At 36.0% G+C, this 15766-nt stretch overlaps 1 protein-coding gene across 7 annotated transcripts in view; it reads left to right on the top strand.

Annotated features, from left to right (window-relative positions):
- Positions 1–15766, top strand: part of TDRD3 (tudor domain containing 3) — a 103388-nt gene that overhangs the window by 32865 nt on the left and 54757 nt on the right. For all 7 annotated transcript variants that reach the window (XM_040487406.1, XM_040487407.1, XM_040487403.1 and 4 more), the window contains exons 7-9: positions 4885–5025; positions 8039–8195; positions 8872–8997. In XM_040487406.1, coding sequence (XP_040343340.1) covers positions 4885–5025; positions 8039–8195; positions 8872–8997 — 424 coding nt within the window. The remainder of the gene's footprint in view (positions 1–4884; positions 5026–8038; positions 8196–8871; positions 8998–15766) is intronic.

The raw sequence follows: 15766 nt of genomic DNA, 5'->3' as shown, positions 1-15766 counted from the left end.
CTCTCTCAAAAATAAATAAACATTTTAAAAAAAAGATTGATCAGAGGATAAATCATGGCTTAGTATTAACATTTTTGTTAGTTTTCATTCTTCAATCTACTTAGTAAAAAATAATTTTTTTCTTTGGATCCTGTGCATTTATGCCCTTGGCCCCCCCCCCCCCACACACACAATCCATCATGTTCTCTTAACAGCCAAATGGTTTTCTTTTAATTATTTAAAATTTCTTGCTTATTTGAAATAGGTGTTTTCTCTAGTTAGTTATTCATTTTAGACTTTGAGAAGAAATTTAAGTTCATGAATTAGTTGCTTAGACAGACTCTCCTTCTCTTAACCAGTGAGATTAGAATACTTTCCTTTATTTAAATTTTTTTTCAACGTTTATTCATTTTTGGGACAGAGAGAGACAGAGCATGAACGGGGGAGGGGCAGAGAGAGAGGGAGACACAGAATCGGAAACAGGCTCCAGGCTCTGAGCCATCAGCCCAGAGCCCGACGCGGGGCTCGAACTCACGGACCGCGAGATCGTGACCTGGCTGAAGTCGGACGCTTAACCGACTGCGCCACCCAGGCGCCCCTACTTTCCTTTATTTAAAACCAGTAATAAAGCTTAGCTAACAACTGCTTTCCTATTTAATTTTGAAGTATAAGTAAGAGATTTATTGAATTTTGATTGTTCTTCCTGCAGTGTCTTTCCGTAATCAGTCTGATCCAAGAGCACAAGCTCTGGAGTCAGGCAGCCTGGAAGTGTATCCTGCTGACAGCCTTCGATAAGTTACTTAGCTTTTCGTACCTGATTTATCTTCATCTTTGCAAAGGGGATAATAACGGCACCCACTTCATATGGTTGCTGTTAGAATTAAACTGATAATCTTTAAAACATTTAAAACGCTGCATGTGGCACAGTTCAAATTTTCCTTCACTGAAAGCTCTCCATAAATGTGACTATTGTCATTCCTTAGTGTCTTTTATGTTCTAAGGTACATGCTTTTAAAAATCGTTTTTCATGCTTCTGAAATTAATGCATTTTGCATAGTTTACATAAAATATATTTCTTTTTTCCTAAAAGGCTGTTAAAATTATGGAATTTAAAAAGAGTATATGGGACATATATCAATTTCTTAATGATTATAGGAAAGTTGTTTTTTTGATGTACATTTCCTTCCAAAACTTTGATGCAGGGTATGGCTATTTTCTAGAATATAGTTAAACTGTAATATGCTTCATTTTTTAAAGCCATAATTGATCACATTGTATTTTGTATAAATATTTGATAAATAAAGAATCCTAGCTTTCCAAAGCAAACTTAAAACTACTCAGTTTATATATGAGAGAACTGATGGTGGTTCAAAACTACCCGAACTTGCCCAGTGTTACCCAATGGCAAATTTAGGACTAATCCTATGTGTATTATAGATTATCCTTATATCTATAGATCTGTCTCTATAGGTAAGTACACACACACACACACACACACACACACACACAAGCACAGATTTATATTTAATCTAAATGCCTGAACAATGGAGCACCTGGGTGGCTCAGTCAGTTAAGCATCTGACTCTTGACTTTGGCTCAGGTCATGATCTCACAGTTTGTGAGTTTGAGTCCAACATCGGCCTCTGTGCTGACAGCACAGAGCCTGCTTGAGATTCTCTCTCTCTCTGTCTCTCTTCTCTCCCCCCACTTGCTCTTGTGCTCTCTCTCTCAAAATAAATAAATAAACTTAAAAAAATAAATGTCTGAACAGCAAAATCATAAGAGCACAATAGTTTTAGAAAGATGTTTTATGATCATCCATTCAAACAATTATGTGGATTTGGTAGAATTTAGTGCACATGATCAAGCCATGATTTTCATATATTTTTTCCATTATTTGTTTATTCAGCAATCTTATGAAAATCTGTATGCAAAGAAGTGTTCTAAATGCTTAGATTAAGAGTCCCTGGGTGGCTCAGGTGGTTAAGCATCTGACTCTTGATCTCAGCTCAGGTCATGATCTCTTGATTCGTGAAGTCAAGCCCCACATCAGGCTGATAGTGCAGAGCCTGTTTGGGATTCTCGCTCTCTGCCCCTCCCCTGCTCATGCTCTTTCTTTCTGGATCTCTCTCTTTCTCAAAATAAATCAATAAACTTTTAAAAAATGTAAAAACTAGGGGCACCTGAGTGGCTCAGTCGGCTAAGCACCGACTTCAGCTGAGGTCATGATCTCGTAGTTCATGAGTACAAGCCCCACGTCAGGCTCTGTGCTGACAGTTTGGAGCCTGGAGCCTGCTTCAGAATCTGTGTCTCCCTCTCTCTCAGCCCCTCCCCTGCTTGCTCTCTCTCTCTCTCTCTCTCTCTCTCTCTCTCAAAAATAAACACAGACAAAAAAAATTGTTTTTTTAAATTAAAAAAATAAATGCTTATGTTAAGTCAATGAACAAAATAGACAAAAGATCCCTGCCCTTATCAAGCTTATATTTTAGTAAAGGAGAAAACTATTTATATGTAAGTCGTATGGGAAGTTAGAAATCAGTAAGCTCTATAGGAAGAAAAAAAATAAAGTAGGTTGGGGAGTTGGGAGTACTGGTTGGGGATGGGGTGCACCTAACATAGGATGGTCAGAAATTAAGAATTCTTTTTGTGTAGTTTACATTCTAGTAAGGACACTAAATAATATAAACATGCTAAATAAGTAAGTTTCAGATTTCAGTTTTAAATAGAGTGATTTAATTAGGTCCCAAGATGATGAGATTTGAGCTAAGACTTGAAGGAGGTAAGAGAATTAGCTATGTGGTTACCTGAGAAAGAAAAGTCTTTACAAAGGCTCTAAAGCAGGAGTATGTGTTCAAAGAATAGGAAGGTAGCCGGTGGAAGCAGAGAGAACAAAGGGACAAGAAGTAGACCATAAAGTCAATGGTGATAATGTAGGTCAGCTTATATATGGCTCTGTGAGCCATGTTTAAAAAACTGGTCTTTATTCAGAGAGAAATGAGAGCCTTTAGAGGTGTTCAGCACAACAGTAACATCAACTGACCTACATTTAAAAAAGCTAATTGGGGGGGCGCCTGGGTGGCTCAGCCGGTTAAGTCACGGATCGTGAGATTGAGCCCTGTGTCAGTCTTTGCACTGGCAGCAGCCTGCTTGGGGTTCTCTCTCCCTCTCTCTTTGCTCCTCCCCCTCTTGTGCACACTCTCACTCTCTCAAAATAAATAAATAAACATTAAAATAAATAAATAAAAAGCTAATTCTGGCTGCTATGTTCAGAGTAGATTGTAGAGAAGAAGATTGAACCAAATAGGTTAGGAAATTATTGAATGATCCAGGGAGGGGAAAAATGATGGTAGCTTGGATGAAGATGGCAGCTGCATAGGCGGTGTGAAGTGGTCAGATTCTGGAATTTTGAAAGCAGAACTATCACAGTTTCTGAGATATTGAATGTGGTACATGAGGGAGGTATCATGAATGATTCCAAGGGTTTTGCCCTAAGAAATTGGCAGGTTAGAGTTTCTTACTTTGAATTAGAGAAGACTGTAGTGGAACAGGTTTGAGGATAAAGATTTGGTATTCTGTTTTGAACATAGTAGTGTTGAAGTGTGCCTGTCAGACATCATGTGGCTTCGTAGGCAGTGAGACAGAAGAGTATAATTGGAAAAGTGAGCTTTGGAAGAGATGCATTTGGAAGTTGTAAGCATATATGGATGCCTATTTAAAATCATGAGGCTATATAAGTGATGACCTTCCAAACTTCCAAATCTATTGCATAAACCAAAAATTGAATGAATCTAGTAATGCACCTTTGGTCTTTGAAGGTGTGGTTTTAATTTTGGTTTAAATAAAATTTAAATATTGTGGTGGTATATCAACTACATAATAGATATTTTATACGTTGTCTGGTTAATGCTTATCTACTATCATTTTTCTATTTCTCAGGTTCTGTTTCTTTATATTTTCATCAGATTGAAAATAATTTCCCAGTATCTCATAAATTTATATCTAGGATGTTTTCTTACTGTAATAATTTTAAAACACATGTAAAAATATTTATTATTATCACTAATAAAAATCAAGTCTTGACTTCTTCCTCTTTTATTGGATCTATTAGAGCTCTAAAGATGCTGTATGACCACATATTTAATTTAATACTGTACAAGTAACAGCAGTGGGTTACTTTTCAATCATGAATTTGTATCTTTATGACTAATGTCCTTTACATTCTTGTCTTTTTATAATAGTTTTGATGAAAATGAGATCAGAGCAGATTTTCAAATGTGATTAAACATAATTATTGAAATAATTCAAACAAAATAAGAAATAAAGGCTTTAAAGTTTTCTATACATAATTAGTAAGATAGCATATTATGTAATTAATGTAAATAGTAAGTTAGCGATGAGAATTTTAATCCAGTGTTAAAATTCACATTATTTGTTTACTTTTTAAGTTTGTATAAATAATCATATTATTGGATCATGGACATAATGTAACTGATTCCTAGACATGTTGAGTGCCTTGCTAAAAATAGACTTGCTACGTGTCTGGGTTTATAACCCAGCTCTCGTGATTTATCAGTCGTGTATCGTGCCATAGAATTATTTTAACACCTAAACTCCATAATGCTAATATTATTGTATTTTCTTCTATGTTGTTGTCTACTTCAGTTTATTCTGATGACTTGCCTTGAAGACTTAACGATGCTAATTTTGTAAATTTTTTATTGCTTCCCCCGGACTTGTGGAAAGAAGAGATGATGGCCAGTACATATTTTTTGAAAAGAATCAGTTAGCATAATTGAGAAGCGTTTCGTTACTTGTTTTACCAGATGTTTTTGGTTGCAGACTAGTCTTGAGAACTATCTTTCCATATTATTTACCTACATCTCTTTGTCTTTCACTTATTTAAAGACCAAGACATTTGGAGGTGGTGGTGGTGGTGCTAGAAGTAACCTCAACATGAGTGCTGCTGGGAACCGAACTAGAGAAATCTTACAAAAAGAAAAGTCAGCCAAACCGGAGGGGAAACATGAGGGTGTCTACAGAGAACTGGTAAGGCCAAAGAATCAACCACAGAGTTAATGTGTTCTGCCTTACCTGGATGATTTTTCTGTCCTTTCTCACAACCACTCCTGGCTTTATTCAGCGCGTTATGAATGAACTTTACAACTCTTAAGAAGGTTTTCATTAAGGATTGTCGCTAATCGTGGAGCATCTGGATTGTTTGAAAGATAATTTACTTAAAACCTCCATCGTACTTAAATTTCTAATGTCTGAATTATGTCTTTTGGAATAGCTTGATGAAAAGCCATCACATTTAATAGAGGACATTTAATGGAGATTATTTTGTATAAGATGATGCCTCAGGAACATCCTTTCCCTTCCCTTCTCCATATCCTTCTCAAATTTTCTGTAAAGTGATTTTGTTTTGTTTTGTTTTGCTCTTTGTAAAAATGTATTAGAACAAGTAAATGTGTATTCTGGTCTCATTTGCAAAATATACTTGGATTTTTAAGATAAATGATAGGAGTCAAAGTTATTTCTGGTATGCTGCAGTGTTCTCATACATGAGAGAACTGACAAGAATTCTTTTTCCTCTGCCTTTAGAAGTTGAATGACTTTAGATGCTTTTATCTGTAGAGTAGGGGATACTAAGACTGACTTAAATAATAGGGATTTATTATTTCACATAACTAGAAATTCAGAAGTAGATGGTTACAAAGGTTGATAAATCCAGCAATACAACAATGTTGGAGCTCTGGTGAGCATCTCTGTGATTTTTTGGCTTTCTTCTCAGGGATACAGGACTCTGTGTATCAAGTCTTCACACAAAAAGTTCAAAGGCAGGAAGGAAAGGGTGTAGGTCTATTTTATCAGACAAGAAAATATTTTCTGAAATCTCCAGAAAGTTCCATTTATGTCTTAACGACTAGAGATAGGTCACATGTACACTTCTAAATCAGTCACTGGCCAATCAGAACTGGGCCAGGCTGTCTCTTCCTTGAACATAGTACCATTTCATGGTACCATTTCATGGACTTTTACAAAAGTCAGTTTCAGGTTAGAGTAGATACAGCGAACTGAAAAAATATGGTCCCTAACTCAAGAAGCTTTCAAACTTCAGTAAATTGAGAATACTTCTCTGGGGATGTCTTGCCATAGAACATCAGAGACCAGCAGTTTGGGGTTGTGGCAAGGATTAAACATATGAAGGGAGTGACGTTGCAAAGATGGAGTCGAGAGCTCCAGGAATTGGCCTCTCCACCCAAACAACTATTTAGGTGACAAGTACTCTCTGAAACAACGGTTTTAGAATTCTGAAGGCTGGTAGTCAAATACTTGAGGATCCAGAATAGTGAGTAATGAAGAAAGAGGATAATGGAACAGAGACTTCAGTGATCACATATCACAAGGAATATAATCCTTGCAAAGAAAGTTTGGAAAAGTCACTACACAAACTTACAACAGCAGCTTTCATCAAGTAACAATAGCAATCCCTGAGGAGGAGGGAGAATCTGATTTCCAAAATTACTGCCATTATAGTATTCAAAATGTCCAGTTCTCAACAAAAAAAAATTACAAAGCCTACCAAAAAACAGCAAAGTACAACCCACTTAGGGGAAAAAAAAGAAATTGACAGGAAATTTCCTTGAAGAAGCCCAGGCATTGGACTGACTAAACAAAGACTTTAAATGCACTATCTTAAATATGCTCAAACGTCTGAAGGGAACTGTTGACAGAGAACAAAGAGAAATCAAGAGAACAATATATGAACAAGTGGGGAATATCAGTAAAGAGAGATTATAAAAAAAAAGAAACCAAATAGAATTTCTGGAGCAGAAAAATACAGTAACTGAAATGAAAAATTAGCAGATTCAACATCAGACTGGAACAGGCAGAGAAAAAAATCAGTGAACTTTGATACTGGGCAATTGAAATCACCCAGTCTAAGATGCGGAAAGAGAAAAGAGTGAAGAAAAAAAGAGGATAAGGGACCTATGGGGTACCATCAAAAAATTTCTTTATGGGATATGTTTATGTTACTTAAAAAGTTCTTGAATTCTACTCAGCTCTAGATTTTTCAAGGAGATTTTGGTTCATGGCATTTTATGGTAGATTTTCCTATTTGAGGTACAGGCTATCACAGCATCATAGATAGTATTGCTAATGAGTATAGAAAGAATACTGGAACAGAGAGAGTAAAAAAAAAAAAAATAAAACTACTGAGATAGCACCTTTTTGTTAGCTTCATTTTATCTTTGCAGTTTTGGAGAAGTGAAATATTAAGCAAGAAAAGTTTTCATTAGATAGTTTTCACTGTATTATTTTCAGAAGCTTCTTTCTGACATATATGATTTTCTTTCTTTTCCTTTCTTTCATTCATTCATTCACTCTTTTGTAATGGTAGTTGTAAAGTCAGAGAGTACTTGAGGCACAACCCCACATATCATACAGAATTTTCCTCGACTATTGGTATGAACAAACAGCAAGTGGATGTTGTATTAGTATGGCATTTTTTCTATAACCATGAATGTAATTTTTAATTTAAAAACAGTATACAGGGGCGCCTGGGTGGTGCAGTCGGTTAAGCGTCCGACTTCAGCCAGGTCACGATCTCGCAGTCCATGAGTTCGAGCCCCGCGTCGGGCTCTGGGCTGATGGCTCAGAGCCTGGAGCCTGTTTCTGATTCTGTGTCTCCCTCTCTCTCTGCCCCTCCCCCGTTCATGCTCTGTCTCTCTCTGTCCCAAAAAAATAAATAAACGTTAAAAAAAAAAATTAAAAAAAAAAAAAACAGTATACATAGGGGTACCTGGGTGGCTCAGTCGGTTAAGTGTCCCACTCTTGGATCAGATAATGATCTCACGGTTTGTGAGTTTGAGCCCCGCATTGGGCTCGAATCCCTGCCTGGGATTCTCTCTCTCCCTGTCTCTCTGCCCCTCTTCCACTCACTCTGTCTCTAAAAATAAATAAACTTAAAAAAAAAAGAAACTATACATATACTTAAAAACGTATACCTTGCTTATTTATTGGCCATTAGCATAGCTTTGCTTTTAATTTCTTACAGGTTGATGAGAAGGCTCTGAAACACATAACAGAAATGGGCTTCAGTAAAGAAGCATCGAGGCAAGCTCTTATGGATAATGGCAACAACTTAGAAGCAGCGCTGAATGTACTTCTTAACAGCAATAAACACAAACCTGTTACAGGTCCACCTCTGAGAGGTAGAGTTCATTAAGCCATGTGACAGATAGTATTGTTTGCATTTCTGGCTGAGGTTTTGTTGCTGGGCGGGGGGACAGTATAACTTCATTTTACTCTTTGTGGTAAGAGGAAGGAGCACCAGTTAGGGCATCACAGAGACTTGTGCAAGTTCCTCCAAGTTTCTCTGTCTTCATCTTTATGTAAAGTAGGTCTAATAATACCTTACTTAACAGGGTTGTTATAAGTAATAGAGAAAATATAATATGAAATGAGTAGTTCTGTTAATTATTTTTAGAACTATGCCCCTTGTATAAGTGACTAGTCTGCAGACTTTTAAAAATTATCAAGAACATGACTTTTATTTAGTTTTATTCTTTGGTCATTCAAGTCTTAATCCTCTATTCTTTTAAAGGATTAGTGGTTAAAGAAAAATTTTATAAGAATGATTTTTTTCTCTTAAAAGATAATTTACATGAACAAATTCAAATTTCCAGATAGATCATTTAGAGGACTAAAGGTACTAGTTGATATAACCATTTTAAAAACGTATTTATTTAAAAGATGCAGAATATACAGAAAAATGTGAAAAGAAAGACATACAAAATCATACTTGAGGTGACTGATGATTCTTTTTTGGTGTATTTTCTCCTTTTGTTTTTGCACGTACAATAAATGTGTCTTGCTTTACTTCTCCAGGTAAGGGAAAAGGCAGGGGGAGAATAAGATCTGAAGAAGAGGAGGAGCTGGGAAATGCAAGGCCGTCAGCTCCAAGCACGTTATTTGATTTCCTGGAGTCTAAAATGGGGACTTTGAGTGTGGAAGGTAGGCTACCTTAAAGTAGATTGCTTTTTATTTGTTTGTTCTTGTAATGTTTATTAATTTTGAGGGAGAGAGAGAGAGAGAGAGAGAGAGAGAGAGAGACAGTGAGTGACTACTGGGGAGGGGCAGAGAGAGAATCCCAAGCAGGGTCTGCACCGTCAGCACAGAGCCCAACACGGTGCTCAAACTCACAACCTGTGAAATCATGACCTGAGCCAAAATCAAGAGTTGGACGCTTAACAGACTGAGCCACTCAGGCTCCCCTAATGTAGATTTCTTTTAAAAAGACCAAACTTTGGAATTGCACCAAAAAAAGTTTAATAAAAGAACTGACAATACAAACTTCTATCTGGGTGTTGAAAATTAAAATTTTTAAATTACAAATCTACTGTTTAACAGAAGCACAGAACAAAATTTTTGATTGTTACAGTCTGAAAATACAAAAGGCAGCTTATTTTGCCCTCTAATGCTAAAATAGGTAATATTGCCAAGATCTTTCCCCCAACTTCACTAGATAACAGATTTAGCTATGAAAACTGATTGTTATGTTGGAGAATTTATTATTATATAATTTTATATAACACTTTGTGAAATTGGCCTATCTCTTCTTCACATATTACATATTTTATAGAAATATTCACACAATGAGTGAATATGCTCCCACAATATGATGTATTCCTTAATATGACATATTTTAGTGATTAACATAAATACTGAAAAGATAAACAATGTTAAATGTGTATCTTTTTTCTAAGCATGGGATAAGTAAGTATTTTCTAAAATAGTATATTTTTAAAAATATGAGTCTAAAACATTAGGAAAATACCCTTTTTTCTTTTAAATTTATTATTTATTTAAGAGAGCAAGCATGAGCACAAGCAGGGGAGGGACAGAAAAAGGGAGAGAGAGAGAGTGAGACAGAATCCCAAGCAGGCTCAGCACTCTGTGCTGAGCCCAGTGCAGGGCTAGATCCACAACTGTGAGATCATGACCTGAGCTGAAATCAGAGTTGGATGCTTAACAAGTGAGTCACCCAGGTGCCCCAGGGAGATATACTTTTAAATTCAGTTTTCTCTTTCAGATATATTTTTAATTAAAAAAAAAAAAAAAAAGTTGGAGATAAAATGCTATGATAACAAATTTGAAATGTCCAGATTTCATGAAAATGGAAGCTCATTGCTAGATTATATAGAAAAGGCAATGTATTTTGAAAAAGTGTTTGATGTAGGTGAGATTTGTAAGCACACATTTAACAGCAATGTTTTCTTGGTTGTAAAACATAATGTATTGGTTTTCCATTGCTGTTGAATAGATTACCACAAATTTGGTGGCTTAAAACAATGCAAATTTATCTCATGGTTTCTGTGGGTCAGGAGTCCAGGCAAACTTCGTTGGGACCTTTGCTGAAGATCTCACATCCTGAAATCAAGATTTCAGTTGGGGCTATGACCTTGGCTGAGGCTTAAGTTTCTCTCCTAAGCTCACTGGTTGTTAGCAAAATTCAGTTCCTTGTAGATTAAGACCAAAGTCCCCATTTTCTTGCTTGATGTTGCCTGGGGAGTGCTTTTAGCTCCTGGAAGCTCTCGAGTTCTTGCCACCTGATCGCCTCTGTAGGCAGTTCACGTCATGTTTGTTTGCTTCTGTAAAGCCAGCAAGAGAATCTCTACTGCTTCTTCAAATCTCTGCCTTTCTGATATTTTTGTCCCAACTTCCTTTATACTCTCCCAATCAGAACTTTGGTGATTTTCTTTTACCTTTCTGTCTCCCTACATTTGCTTTTGACTCCTGCAGTATCTCCTAAATCATAATGAGGTTGAGACTGAGATACTAATTTTGCTGTGACCTATGTGCCTATAATGCTTCAGTTCTCACAGAACATATTCTATACCAACAAAATGAAATGATATTAGCATTCCATTTGGAAAAAGGTATGAAAGTTAATTAAGATACATGACCTGGATACTACACTCAAAAACAAATGTCAGTGTCTTCTGAGGAGACAGAAGTTTATGAAGACTTCTGGTAATATAGGGTATTGTTTTAGTAGATGTGTTTTATTTATGACACTGCTATTAATATGACACAGAATCTGATAGCATGTGAGAAAAAATATGGACTTTATAATAATAATATTCCAGATCCTTGGCTTTTACAAGGTGTATAATCTGACCTTCAGACACGTGTGCAGAGGAATATTGGATCAAGGACAGGCCAAGTAGAGGGAGCTCTGGGCATCCAGGCTTAGAGGCATCAGATCACCAGTTCCCTATCTTTGGGACAGTGTGGGAGAGGTGGGGCCAGAGGGCCAGAGATAGAAGTGGTAAGCTGGGGATGGATCAAAAACATTTTGTCCTAAGGAGTTTTGTTTTTTTTTTTTTTTAAACGTTTTATTCATTTTTGAGACAGAGAGAGAAGAGCATGAACGGGGGAGGGGCAGAGAGAGAGGGAGACACAGAATTGGAAGCAGGCTCCAGGCTCTGAGCCATCAGCCCAGAGCCCGATGCGGGGCTCGAACTCACGGACCGCGAGATCATGACCTGAGCCAAAGTCAGCCGCCCAACCGACTGAGCCACCCAGGCGCCCCATGTCCTAAGGAGTTTTTATTTCATGTAGATGGCAGTGCAAAACTGTGATGGCTGTGAAACTTCACTGTGAGAACAATGGAGTTTGTTCGGTGCTTTCAGGCAAAAAAAATTTTTTGTGTCTGCAAGGGGGAACATGGGATTGAGACTGAAGTGAGACTGCATTATATGGGCTCCAAGGAATTCTTCATTCTGTAGATGTATTTTATGTAGTATTTATTTGTACCAGGACTATGGTAAGTGGTGGGGATATAGAATATAATAAACTAGCTCTTTCAAAACATTTGGGGGAAATACAGGGATCTTGTAGCTCTTACCCCAAAGAAGCTTACTGTCTACTTTGTGAGACAGAAGAAACCACAAACTAAAGAGACACAGAAATACTAATTAAAAAGGACTTTATCATTTACTTAGTATAAACCACACTGAACAGCATATAAAGGCTTAGCAGAGGCTGTTTCGAATACAGTAATCAGACATGATTTATATTTGTACAGGCACACCTTGGAGACATTAGAGGCTCAGTTCCAGACCACCAGAATAAAGCATATATTGTAATAAAGTAAATATCGCAATAAAGTGGGTCAAATTATTTTTAAAATTTTTCAACGCATATAGAAGTTATGTTTACGTTATACTGTAGACTATTTAATATGCAACTGCGTTATGCCTATAAAACAATGTACATACCTTGATTAAAAAACACTTTAGTGCTAAAAAGTGCTAACCATCATCTGAGCTTTCAGAAAGTCATAATCACTGATGATAGATCACCATAACAATGTTTGAAATATTAAATAATAATATTACCAAAATGTGACAGACATGAAGTGAGTGATGCTGTTGGAAAAAATGACACCAATAGACTTGTTGGACACAGGGTTGCCCCAGACCTTCAATTTATAAAAAATGTAGTATCTGTGAAGCACAGTAAAATGAGGTATGCTTGTAATCTATAATATTTAAAAGTTTTAGTGCCAAAATAAGACCAACTAGTTATTTTGAATGACTAGAATATACTTTAATCAGGCAGACTTGAAAATACCATTTGGTTTAATATTTCATTGTTTTAAATGTTTGACCAGAACCTGATTCTGTCAGTAGCAGCTCTTCTGACCCTAAACTTTTTCTTTGATGATGTTGACATCATTCGTAACAGATTGATTATAACACATGACCACAAACAGCTGGACAATAAAATGATACATATATATCCTGAAGATTATTGTGCTTGTAGATGTTTCTCATATTGTTCTGTCTCTGCCTTCATGTAATCCTATTACAATGAAGGTGATGGAATAGGTGTGAGTGCTCTGTGTGTGGTTGCTCTCACCATTATTCTTTCTCTCGCTAACCCACTCTATACTACTAGAGTTTTCTTAGGTGAGCCGGGGTTCATAGTAAAATAAATGGATGAGGCAAACAACTGAATTGTTTTTCTGCTCATTTTATGATTTTATGGTTTTTTTTAAATTGAAAATAAAACCTGAAATAACTTTTTACTGTCATAAAATTGAGTCTCCGTGTTGGTCTTCTCTTAGAATTTGGTCATTGTTCCATAAATACTACGTTCTAAAATTAACACTTCGTTGATGGGAGAAAATGTCCATTTTCCGAAGGAAAACCTAGAAGGCTTTTCAGGATGGAGTCTCCATAATGTTTAATGGTTGAATGCCTTATGGATAGCTAACGAAAAACGTTAGGATCTTATAATTTTAATGTTCAAAACATGGGTGTCATCATGTGGGTCTGTTATAGTCCCAGATTGATTATAAAGAAATAATCATTATTCAGTGATACATATATTTGGGGTTTTTAAATTTTTGTTTCTAGTTTAGCTGAATAATCAAATCTTTCTTGCTTCTATGTTTTGTATCATATGATCTGTCTGAGGATTTTGTTTAATGTTAATACCCTAGAAATCATCTTTTGGCCGAGTAAACAAATGTAGGCCTGGATGGACTTGTTATTATCATATCCGATCCTGTGTAATGTGTCAGGCTTCTGGAAAAAAAAAAATGCATCCTTTAAGAATGAGCTTCTGACAAATTTAAGGCATGTTAGTAATACTTTTACTTCCCCATTATATCATATATTTTTGTCTAAAAGTGGGCTATCATTTTTTATTCTAATTTTTTAAAACTTTCATCAGAGGTCGTTGATCATCACATGTACTTTTTTTTAGAGAGATTTTCTCTTAACATTAACTTTTTGTTGTATCTTTAAATTGGAATCAAACATAATTCTAGTTGACATTTTTTTTATCAGTATTCTGAAAAAAATGAGGCTGCATTACATTGTTTTCTGAGAGTAATCACTAATTAAAGTGTTTCTCTGTGATATGTGATGACTTGGTGTCAACTTGGGAACATTTAACTGACCACCTTGTGATAGGATTGTGTCCAAAAGGTTCTTATATAGAGATTTTTTTTAATTTCGTTTTACAGACTGGATACTATAATTGGTGACTAGATTATCAAGCCAACTTTCAAAAATCATATACTTTGTGCCATCATATACTTTATCAATATATCGCCTTGTTATACATAACTACCATTTAAATCAATGTCCATTGGGAATATGTGTTTTAAATTTCAACTTGAGATGGAAAGAATAGGTTTGATTTGTTCAATTATTATGGAAGCTTAGGTTGGCCAGAGATGGGAGTAGGAATACCCTGAGACAATAACTTTACTGTTTTAACTTTCTACATCTAAATAAGACCAGGAAAACCTTAATTTGTTCTGAATGGGGAACAAAAGACATGGTGAGAATAGTGGACAGAGTAACTGTCTTACATTTGTATTTATCTATTATTCCCTCTTTGATATAGCCTATCCTGTAATTGTATGTTATCAATTTTATTTATGTTTCTTCATATCTTGCATCGGAATTGTAGAAAGCAGAATAAAGAATATAACTTACTCATATGTTGAGTAAACACTTGGAAGAATATGAAGAACATATTCCACCAAATAGAGATATTTTTATGAAAAGGATAAGATTTAAATTAAACAAATATAGGAACTAAGAACTCATCCAACATTTATAAATGTTCACAGAGTTCTGTAATTCCTCAAGAAGCACAATTATCTATTTCTGCCTTTTGGCTTATTGGTAATAATTGAGAAAAGCACCTCTTACCTAGTTATATCGTGCCCTTCTGCTTTCGAACTTGCCAGCTTGTGTCTTTCTTGTAGGGCATACTGAAGGAACTAGGAAGTACCCAACACCTTCTTTGGCTACTTTCTTTAACAGCATCAGCTTCCTTCATTAGATGGTCTCAGTTTCAAGACCATAGACTACAGTTTTACTGCACAGTGAGGAGTTCAAACTTCCTGTTAGGGGATGCAGAGACTCTCACGATCCAGCACTCTTTTTTTTGCTAAACAAGTCTTACATTTGAGGTTCTGTCACTTGTATCACCCTATTTTCTGGCACCAACTTATAAATTAGTTTGCTTTAAGATGTAAGCCAGAGAAATACAAAGAAAGATTTTTTTTTTTGCCTCAATAACTGGAAAATTGTTCTGTCTCTGAATTCTGCTTTTTTTGTATACTGGCAGACTGTCTCCATGTGGTAACAATAATTGATCCAGGTAGCTCCAGGTGTAGCATAAGGCCAACATATAAGGGGGCGTAATGACGTATAAAGATACACAGGTAGAAAGACCCCATTTTGCAAGTGAATATTTGGCGGGGAAAGATAAGTATCTATCATTGCATAATTATTGGTTACCCAAGTTCAACTGAGTTCCACCAATGATATTGGCATTGTTGTATGTGGAGTGGCTAGGACAGAAACCCAGAAGACTTGCACAACCATTGGTGTCAGATATGAGATAAAAGGTAATACAAAAATATATTTGTCAGAAACAGGGAAATGGTCCTCATATCTAGGAGGTCAGATAGAAAAAGGCCTTCTGTCCCCTTAGTCAGAAAAACACAGGACATCTTAATTGATTAACTGATATAATTGATTTCATCAGTATCATATATAAGGAGAAAGGAGTAGTTCTCACCACTACCTTCCCCTGGAAAGCAGGATTCTATTCCCAAAAGAAGGAGAGAATTGTCAAGATGCTGGAATAGAGAAGTACAACTGATTCTACTACTAAGTTAAATTACAACTTTTGTATTTATTAGTTGTATGTCTTTGGGAAGGTTACATAACCTCTTAAACCTTAACAT

Source organism: Herpailurus yagouaroundi, unplaced genomic scaffold (genome assembly GCF_014898765.1).
Source record: "Herpailurus yagouaroundi ecotype Mexico unplaced genomic scaffold, PumYag 164, whole genome shotgun sequence".
Taxonomy (NCBI): domain Eukaryota; kingdom Metazoa; phylum Chordata; class Mammalia; order Carnivora; family Felidae; genus Herpailurus; species Herpailurus yagouaroundi.
The sequence above is the reverse complement of the archived record's forward strand: the minus strand, read 5'-3'. Positions and strand labels throughout refer to the sequence as shown.